Source organism: Neopelma chrysocephalum, unplaced genomic scaffold (genome assembly GCF_003984885.1).
Source record: "Neopelma chrysocephalum unplaced genomic scaffold, ASM398488v2 Primary Assembly neopelma1_124, whole genome shotgun sequence".
NCBI lineage: Eukaryota > Metazoa > Chordata > Aves > Passeriformes > Pipridae > Neopelma > Neopelma chrysocephalum.
The window spans coordinates 2,125,121-2,135,587 of NW_020897786.1; the positions used below are offsets into that span (position 1 = coordinate 2,125,121).

At 47.3% G+C, this 10,467-nt stretch overlaps 1 protein-coding gene across 2 annotated transcripts in view; it reads right to left on the reverse strand.

Moving 5' to 3' along the window:
* SIN3A (SIN3 transcription regulator family member A) overlaps nucleotides 1-10,467 on the reverse strand; it is a 37,139-nt gene that overhangs the window by 20,204 nt on the left and 6,468 nt on the right. Inside the window, exons 2-4 of one of the 2 annotated variants that reach the window (XM_027698048.1) lie at nucleotides 3,156-3,376; nucleotides 1,518-1,694; nucleotides 14-120 (exon numbers count right to left, since the gene is read on the reverse strand). In XM_027698048.1, coding sequence (XP_027553849.1) covers nucleotides 14-120; nucleotides 1,518-1,694; nucleotides 3,156-3,344 — 473 coding nt within the window. In that variant the 5' untranslated portion in view covers nucleotides 3,345-3,376. The remainder of the gene's footprint in view (nucleotides 1-13; nucleotides 121-1,517; nucleotides 1,695-3,155; nucleotides 3,377-10,467) is intronic. The other variant, XM_027698047.1, reaches the window with a different exon arrangement.

A 10,467-nucleotide genomic window follows, 5' to 3' on the forward strand; every position in this document is an offset into this window, starting at 1 on the left:
TGCAGCTCGTTACCTTTGAGACTTAAATTCCTTCATAATATCCAAGAAATCATTGTAGACCTGTGGCTGGCTACCAAACTGCAGCTTCACCTGGTCAAGGTAAGATAATGCATCCTCCACCTGGAGACAGACCAGATGGGTTATATTAGCAGAGAAGTCTTGATTTCACCTCCCATTGTTCAGTAAAACATGCATTATTTGAAACACAGCTGTCAGCCCTGAGCCTGGGCAAGGAACTGAGGAGCAAAAAGCTCGTGAGCCTGGTTAGTGTACTACCAGCACCATTTGAGTAAGAGTACTCACTCCCCACTCCTGCCCACGAGATAAAACTGTACCAAAATGAGACAAAAAAGGGGGAAAAAAAGCAACAGAGATCAGCAGAATTACTCAGAGAAAAACATATTCCAAATTTACCATCACTGAAGTGACTGCTAGGACAAACAGAACTAGACTGAGTATTTTTCCTGCATTCATATGTGGAAATTATTATGGAAGTCTAAGAATAAGCTGAAAGTGGAAATGAGATATTCAGTGTAGTAGATGTCTGCCAGGTACACGCTTGCACTTCTCTCAAAAAGCCAGACATTTCATTTCGACATAGAAAGGTTTCGAAAATGGCAACTGTGGGCGGTAAATTGTTTTACACCTCAAACAGCAAGAGGTTTATGAACTGTTCGCGTACCAACAGCAAATTTTCGGAGGTACTGAAAGAACAGTCACATCCTAATGCAAAAGCTCTGGGTCCCTGTGCCTCAGCCAGCCCACATGCTCAGCAGCTGCACACAGGACCTCTCTGAAATGTCCGAAATGAAACAACAGCAAAGAAATAAAGACTCATGTATAGCCCCAACCTTGCATTACCAAAGGATTTTCCATGGATTTCACTGGGAGAAAGAACTACTCTTTTAGAAACTGTTTTGAGAGCTCTGTAGAAATGAAGTGTCCCACATTCAGCGAAAGGGTTCCACCAAAACCAGAAAAGACTCACAACAGTATTTGGAAGAGACTAAGAAACGGGCATCAATTGATATGTATGTGCCTTCTCCAAATGTGGCTACTTACAAGGGTTATTTTTGGTGGACTTTTCTTCTTGTTTAAGGATTTTACAGCATGTAATCTGAGAATAGAGCCTTCCTTACTCCCAAATTACTCCCACACAACCACCCACATATGCCATGTGTTCAGAAAAGCACCAAATGTTTTGGCAATTTAACCCATTCATACAAATACTCTGAGCAATACTTTTCCCTTTTCTGTCCTGCCCCAAATCTTTTTCTAGCAAGTCCAATTTTTTTTTAATACGGTATTTGAAACAACAGGGTTTCAGCAGAAAGAGAAGTCCATTTCTGCATACAACAGACTTCCAAACACGAGAAGAATCTAATCCTAGTCATGAAAGCTTGTAGAAGGTCAGCAGCTGGCTTTGCAGGGAGGTAAAATGGATAGAAAAAGGTCCCTGGCTGCCCAACGATTTAGGGAGAGGTTGCCTTACTTCAGGCAGCACTGCTTGGCCTTACCTTGAGCCTCTGGAACTGCTGCTGGCCCTGCACGGGCACTGCTGGGGGCGTGGGGTGTGTGTGGCTCTGCACCACCTGGCTCCCGTGGGGCTGCACTGGCGCGGGGTGGTGGTGGCCACTGTGGACGGTGGCGATGGCCGGCCCATGGCTGCTCGAGCTCTGTGGCACGGCTGACACCTGGCAAGACAAGGAGGATGTCAGGTATGGCTACGGCTTTGGGGCAAGAGAGCAAGATCAGGCTTCCCAGACCCAGAAGTACAATTTTAAGGAAGCAGAAGACAGTCAGACTGCTAACGACCTTGCTCAAAACATAGCTATTATTTTCTTCAACGAAGACCCAGAGGGACCTAAAAACAAACCAAGACAACTCTCATCCTACACTCCAAATACAGGAGAGCCCTTCCTGCAAACACGTTCCAAACACAGGTTGGCCCCAGCCTGCACACTCACTGGCTGTCCAGTGAGATAAAGGCCTGCAAAAGGAGGATAAAATGTGATTTTTAATCTGACCAGAGTCAAGGTTGTCTCCTTTGCCATCACAAGTTCTAATCTGAGTGAATGAATCTTTACGAGCTTCTACACTCTTGACATTCAGTTGGGGTACTGAAAGTCAAATTCTGGCTCTCTGGCATCAGCAGGCTCAAGGGAAAACTCAGCTTGGTATTTCCCCTAGAAAAACAGGGAAACGAACAGAAGGCATGTGCTCTTGGGTCTCCTTCAAACCTTAAACCAGGAAAGTTTCAATCTGGAAAATCATTTTCACAAACCCAGTTTTCCATTCAAGCCTCTTTTAGATGGTTTATATTTTATTTAATCCTCATGAACAAGGAAAGATTTGCTTGCTGATCCATTCAAGTTCTTTTTAGGAAGCATTACCAGCATCAACACAGCCTGTTCCAGCCCCTGCAAGGGTCCGTCTGTAGCTCTTTAGCTCCGTGGTTGCTACTATCAGTGTGAACATCCCTTCCACAGAAGCAGGAATGAAACTGTGTGTAAAATCAGGCACTAGACAGGGAGAGCAGCCCACCAGCAGCACAAGTGTGGAAGATGCAACACGCCAGACACATGGCAAAGACAAATCACACAAACAGCCTTTCCGTGCTCTTTCACTGAGAGCTCTCTCCAGTGCACTCTACGAGGACAATTTTTTCCCTGTTCCCAGCTGCCAGCTCCTTGCAAAGATGGCAAGAGAGGGAAGAGTGCCACCTAATGACTCTGGGGTAATGTTTTCTGAAAAATTTCAATTTTCTTGAAAGTCTTCAATCTAAATGCTGATCTAGTCTGTTAAGCTTAAGATCACCCAAGATACTGTATATGTCTGTTACAAGAACAAAACTTTTCCTGCTGAAAAAAAAAGAAAAATGGAGGAAAAGCCCTCCACAAACCTGCCTCTGGGATTCTGAGAGAATCACTGGAAGAATCGTGTTCAAGAAAGCCAACTTTTTTTGTGAATGAAGCCAACAGTCCCAAAGCAAGCACTGAAAACGAGACGCGTGATAAGCACATCGTCCAATCTGGTTTTTTTAAGGAAACCCTGGTTACTAAAAATAAAACCTCGTCTCAGATACAGAATTCTGGGGTGAAACGGCACGGTGCTGGCTCGTCACAGAGCTGTGGCTGAGGGATGAGCACACGCACCTGGTAGCTGGGAGTTACTGAGTACTGGATCCCCGTGGCAGACTGCATGGTCTCCGAAACCGCCTCATAGACCGGCGGGGCCGGGGCGAGCACGCGGTGCTGGTGTGGGAAAGCTTCGGTGCTGCTGGTGATACGTCTCTGCTGCGACGCATACACAGGTGACTCCTGCTCATCCAATCGCCGCTTCATTCTGAACTCATGCTCGGCAAGCACCACAAAACCTGTCAAAAACAGACCAGTTAGCAGAAGGAATCGACCCATCGCTCCCTTCCGGCACCCGCGCGATGCTGAAATCACCACGAGCAGGTGGGCAAGTTTCTGTCTGTTCAGGTACTGATATCTTGAGATGGGAAAGTAGAATTAAAGATTCAGCTTTCAGCACAAAAAATGCAATCGTGTCTTATCACAAAAAGTACAGCCTTACTGTCATATTTTCAAAGTTAGTGATTTCTTCAGTCTCACTTAAAGGATATTGCTCACATGGGGCATCTTAAACACACGCAGACCTTGAGCAATGCAAAGCTTGTGAATGCAGTGTTTGAACACAACAGACTGGGGAAGGATGTGTTACCTACACACATTTTATACTGAAAACAGAAAAAAACCCTCCTGGACAGTCCAGATAGGATGACAGACAGCTGCGAGAGATGCTTTCAAATGTGGGAGGAAGGAGGCAAAAAGCAGGATGCGTAATCAGATTCTGAAGTCACTTGCAAAGCCCCAAAGAGTTCTGCATTTCATACACACAGGCAACTTCAGGGAAAGCCACAGGTCCACTACCCCAGGAGTATTTTGGATACCACATGTCACACACCTGTGGTCCTGCCAGCACCCTGGGCACACTCAGCAGCACCAAGGCAAGGCGTGTAAAAGGGAGCAGTGCTGGCAGGCACAGTGGCTGGATTCCTGCATGCCTGCCAGGGGTGCCAATAAGCACGGATCAGCAGCTCTCTCACTTACTCCCCAATATTTTCTTCATGTTCCTGCCCTACTCCGAGCTGGTTTTATGCAACTTCATTTCACTCCGAATCTGACAGGTCATTCTGCCACTGTCCTGCTCCAAAAGGACTCATGAATTCTTGGCTCTGTTGGACTTAACTACACATCTACTCTTTTCTGCAAGCAAATTCCAGTGCTATTTTCTGTCCATTAATAGTTATTGCCATCCTGTTCATCAAAGCACAGGCAGCCAATTAGGGTGTTTGAGGGACAGAAAACAGAGTGAAATCCACCCCCATTTTCTGCTTCAGGACCTTCCCAAACCAAGGCCCTTTCAGTCTGGTGCAGTTAAACACATTCACTGCTAAGGCAAACACATGGATAAACAACAGGGAATGACATTCCCCCCAAATTAATGGTACAACAGCCAACTAAGCCAATCCACATCTACCAAGTCAGGACAGTTCTTCACAGTCTAAATCTGTCATTATTCAAATAACCCAAAAATCATTTACTAATATCTCAGTGCATGTCAAATATGGAAACAGGAACCAGCAGGACAGAGGTGCAGAATGGATCAAGTTGGGCTTGAGAACACATGCCTTCATGGAAGGGTTTCCCCCTCTGTGCATTAAAAAATTGATCATGGAAAGATCTGGATTGGAAAGGACCTTAAAGACCATCTCGTTCTACCCCCCCGCCAGGGGAAGGGACACCTTCCACTATCCCAAGTTGCCTTAAGCCCCATCCAACCTGGCCTTGAACACTTCCAGGGATAGGGCAGCCACAGCTTCTCTGGGCAACCTGTACCAGGGCCTCACCACCCTCACAGGAAAGAATTTCTTCCCAGTATCCAATCTAAACCCTCTCTACTCGTCCCTCCTTTCACTTGGATGGAGTAGGACAAGAAAGAAGATGACTTAATTTCTTTTTGAAGTTACTCTTCAAGTCTAACCACTCAAGAGTCCCCAAAATTACTTGGCAGGTTGCAGGCAGAGGCAGGGGACTCCTTGCCCCAAGTAAGGGGGAAAGCTCGCCAACTGCATCTTATTTACAAGTTAAAAACCCTAGGTAGGCCTGACCTCCAGCACACACTCAGCAAGCAGAGGAGCACACTCCGGAAGCACACTTTGCTAATGGTTCCTGCACTGGTTGTCTTTTCTCCTGGTCACTGCTGACACATGAAGAGCCAGGCAGGTTAATGTGGAGCTACTCCCCTCAGGCACAGCCCACACTTAGCTTTGCAAAAACATAGTTTTATGCTAATAAGGATGGGACTAAACTGAGCAAATCTGGACACATACCAGCCTCCCACCAGCAGAGCTGGCCAAGATTTTGCATGACAATGGCTGACTGCATGAGTAAAGTCTGGGCAAAGCTTTGGTGGCAGCTATTTATAACCCACTCACACGCGTGGACACCCTTCTGTCTAAACACTGTCCCCTCAGCCAGTCCTTCCACTTGCTTTTGATCTCCCAGGCTGGGTCACCCATTACACTTTCAAGATACATGTATAGGATACATGTGGTGTGTATGTGGTGTGGTGGCTGTTCAGTGTCCCACCTTTGGGTCTCACTTTCCAAAGCAACACTCCACATGTCTTCCCTCAGAGGGACTAACCAACCTCTAAAGCACAGGCTGTTTGAGGGCAGAAGATGACTGGAAGACTCACGTGCTCTCATGAGGATTAAAATGCCACCTAGGCTACCTGAAGAGACTTTTCCCCACGAAAACATCAAAATTCTCAGCCCGTGAGGCTGTGGGAATCATGCTAGCACCAAGGATCCATTACCACACACACAGCACCAGCATGAACATCAGTTTTTGAAGCTCCTGATTCTTGCAGACCAAGTGTAGAATCTTCCAAAACCCTAGTTTACTGTATGGTCGATATTAAAACTTCTGTTAAGTGAAGATTATAGCACATGTAGGTTTGTCTTCCCACTGAATTCCACTCAGTCCAACTGAGCTTGGACTCTGCTTCTAAGCATTGGACCAACTTCAGTGGTGAAGTTTTGTATTATAGTCAATATAGAGTAAATATTACAGGTAATTGTCAATAGCAATAGTCAATCTTCCTAGATAACACCTGCTAAACTCCTACCAAGGGTCTGCATCCACTGGCTCATAGCAAACCAGTACTTACTGAAGATTGCTAACTGACAGGCTTTATTAATCAGAGCAGAGATGATCCTGAAGCTTTGCTGTACCTAGACAACTCTGCATCCATGACCACCCAAACTCTACAGAGAGGGGACAGCAAACCAGTACCAGAGCAGTGATTCATCTGCATCCTGCAGACGGAATTATAATGCTGAATGTTCCCAAAGTGCATTCATTTCCTCACTGAAGTCCAGCTGATTTTGACCTGGCATCTCCCACTGATCTCCTCGGCTCAAAAGCTGGAGAGATCTGTTGTGCAGCAAGCCCTATCCCTCCTACAGTCCACCAGCCTGCTGAGGAAGGAAGGCGGAGATGAAACTCAAGACTAGACATGTAATTTTGAACTGATTTAGCCAAAGCCTGATGCTCAAAGGGGCAGTTCCGCCCACTTCCACTCGCTGTGACAACTGATTTCTCTCAGCTTCCTTAACGATGGCAAAGCCCAGCTACAGGAGAGACTTGTATCAGGCATTTTCCCTCCAGATTACAAGTACTTCGCTTATGTTGCCATCTCAGAAATGCTGCACACACCACTGGCATCCCCTTATGGACTTTGACGTGAAGATTTAGAGAGCCCCAATTCACACTGCACCATCTGTGATCTTAATTTGGGGGTGGAAAAAAGAAAAAAGCCCTCAAATTACAGCAAGGACTGAAAGTAAGCCGCAAAATTCAGGGACTTTCCTTCATTAGAAGCATTAACAGGAGGCATGTAGGAGAGCTCAGCAATACCTGAGCAGACAAAGTCAAGAACTGCATCCCCTTCCTCCAGCATCATTTCTACCCAAACTCCCTTTTAACTCCACTTACAGCACAGTACATTCTGCCTAGGGGAGAATGAAAACTATAGTTTTTTTTCTTTTCTGAGGTTTTTACTATTCCCCTTCACAGGAAAATGATGCTGCATAGGAACACTCCTAGATCTTCCCACCTGTGCCACCTCCCAGCTCACCAGCTCCATGCTACAGGTAAGATGCATTAGGCAGACACATATAGGATCCTCGGCTGGTAAAGCAAGGAAAAAAATTGAGAAAATGTACGTTGGGTCTCATTAACATCACCAGACTTACACAACTCTATGCTGCCAACTTCATCAGAGGGTTTCCCCATTCATCTGCCTCACATAAGCCAGTGGAACCAAAAGGCAAGTGGAGCACATCCCTTTCCCTCTGATACTGAGGAGAGTGGCAGTACTGACACAGAAAGAGAAGGAACAAAGTGGGGACAATGCTGGATTCAGCTGGTGGAGCACCGCAGGGCTCTCCCACTGCCCGCTCACTGCTCCATGGGAGCAACAGAGGCACAAGAGCCCAGGCACTCCCCTCTTCCCTCACAAAACTGCCTCTCTGGTGGCAGCCCCGCTCCCCAGCTTTTTACCACATAATATCCCCAAAATCTCCATTACTTCTATTTCAGGTTTTCCCTGAAGCAAGGTCTTCTGGCATTACAGATCAGCTAGTAAAGTAAAAAGAAAGGCAAACAGAGACTAGGAAGAAAGCAAAATGAGAAGGTGTGCTGCCTCAGCACCTGTTGGAACCCCAACACACCTGTGGATAAACACCATCTTCATCAACAAGTTGTAAAAGAGCTACTGGAGAGGATTTTGATCCCTGCGGAGCAAGGAACCCTCTGAAAAAGGGCATGGAAATCGCAGAGCTGCAGAGGATGCCTTTAACATGTGAGGGCTTTTTAAAAGGTTTTCCTTTTGAAGGAGAAAGGACTCAAAAACCAGGAACAGCGAGTGTAAGTCTCAACTCCGAGCCCGGAACAGCCACGGATATCTTGCAGGACATGTCACCCACAGGATTATACAGGAGCACATCCCAGTGCCTGCTGGAAAGCAGCCAGCTCAGGTTCCGGCAGCACTAACCCAGCCACACGACTGCCAGGACATGACCCAGCTTGTTCAGCAATCGCTCCTGTACTTTTCTGCACGGTGCCACACAGCCCGTATCCCTTGCCTGTACCACGGGGATAACCCCTTGGCCACACTACAGAGACCACGACCAGAGTGTCGTTCCAAAATGAAACTAGAAGCATCCCCAGGAAGAAAGTGCTGGAAAAGCATTACATGAAGCTTTTGGAGGAGTTAGGAGAATGTTCTGCAAGGTGACACGGTGACAGCTGTGCCAGTGCTCACCACAAGGCAGGTGGGACACGAATAAACCCCACTCGCCTCTGTCCAGATGGGTAACAAGTTGGTAAGGCACTGATCCGTGCTTTGCCAAAAAAATGGCCTGGGTGTCAAACCCCACTGCAAAAACACGAGCCAAACTGAGCTCTACAGATCTTAGAGCATTGTTTTGCCCTGTTCCCTGACTGCATCTTCCCCATGCACAGAGAAAATGAACAGAACAGTTCCATTTATTCAAATAAAAAGAGACAAGATCCCATGGGGTTGAAAAAGAGCAACACATCCCCAAAAGCGCACCACGGGCTGAAGTGACAACTATTATGGGGCTCTTCCTGCTTCAGCTCTAACAGCCATAAAAGTTTTCCAATGCTAGAGAAGACCAGAACAGCAATCTGGACAGAAAACGATTCATAAATCCTGGAAACGTAAATGATCCGCCTGCCAATTCCAACACGATGCTCCCAGCTCCAAGACCCACATGTGCCAGGAGCTTTGTGCAGAGGGCTCCCACGGCAATCCCAGCTCAGGCCAGGGGGAAAGCATCCCCTTCCCCACACTGCTCACGAAAGCAGCCTAAATCATCCAGAGTTTCCCCAGACTTGAGCAAATTAGAGCCATTTTTCTGTGGTGAAAGATCACGTTGAAGCAACTCAAACAAATTAACACTGAGACCACGTGTCTTCAGCAGAAGGTGGGAGGGATGAGGACAAGATACGCTGGGGTGAGAAAGCAGAGTTTCCTTTTGCAAAGAGTGCACCAGTGTGAAAAACTGCTAAGTTCACCTGGTCAGGGAAAAAAGACCCTAAAAAGTGTTTTTCTGTCCCCAGAGATCCAGCACAGACTGACGCCAGGCTGCCAAGATACTTTTATGTGATGAAGGAATTTTTACAGGTACTTTAAAATTACTGTATTAAAATAAAATGCCGTTTTAATTGAAAATACTGTACTGTTAATCCTATAGAATAATGTATACCTCTCTGAAACTGTATTTTCTTAAATAATTGCAAGTTAGGAAGATTGCAGCGCAGATGGATTTGTACTGAATTAAGTTGGGCATTTCCCACTTGTTTACTGACCCCACACCTTTTAGCACAACTGAAAGTGACAAGTTAGAAGAAAAACATGAGGTGTTAGGTCAGCCTTAAGCTACACTTTAGCACACAGCCCAGGTTTAGATTCCTCTGGACAGCGCGGGAGATTGAAAATCCAGGCACAGCTCAAGATGCCATTGATAATCAGTTAAAAATAGCGCCAAAACAAGTTATTTTGCCCTATTTCAGTGGTCCAAGTAAACAGATTTCTTTTGGGATGTAACCTTGCCATCCGTGCGCTGAACACACGTGTGTATTTGCACAAAAAACAACTATTAAAACTCATTCTGTACCCAGGCCAGGAAAAGGCAGAAAAAATAGGATTCAGTTAAGCAGACACCAAGCACGCTCATACTTTTAAAGCTGCCTGAACTTCACCAGCCTCCTGCTATCAAAAAAAAAACCTGGAGTTTTTTGTACATCTACAATAACCTGAAGAATTAAAACGGGGATAAAATACCAAATGCAAGAGTCTGGCAAGTTCAAGGCACAGAATGGAGAGGATGTGCAGAGAGATACAGCTCGCAATTAAAATCTCTGGAAAATTAACGGGTGCACGAGGAGCTCTCGGGTTTCCGTGCATCCGCACGTCACTCCAACAGGTTCTTAGGAATCGCTGCAGTACGGAGCTGAAAAACTGCGAAAAGCGACGAGGGAACCCTCGGTGACCGCGAAGCCGGCGCGGAGCGGGCGGCGGCGGCGGCGCGGGACCCCCGCGGGGAGTCATTGTCCGGCAAAGCCCTTTCATGGCAACTCCGCCAGGAAGTTGGCTGAGCACCGGAGCCCGGGGAGCCCCGCGCCCGCTCTCGGAACGCCCCCCCGGGCCGGCGGGAGCGCCGCCGGCGGCTCCTGCGCGCGGTGCGGCCGGTACCGGGGCCGTGCAATGCGGGCGAGCGCTGCCGGGGGCGGTCCCGCCGCAGCCCGGGAGCGGCACCGGGCGGAGGGCGGGCGGAGGGGCGGGGGGAGGAGGCGGCGCCCGGCTCGC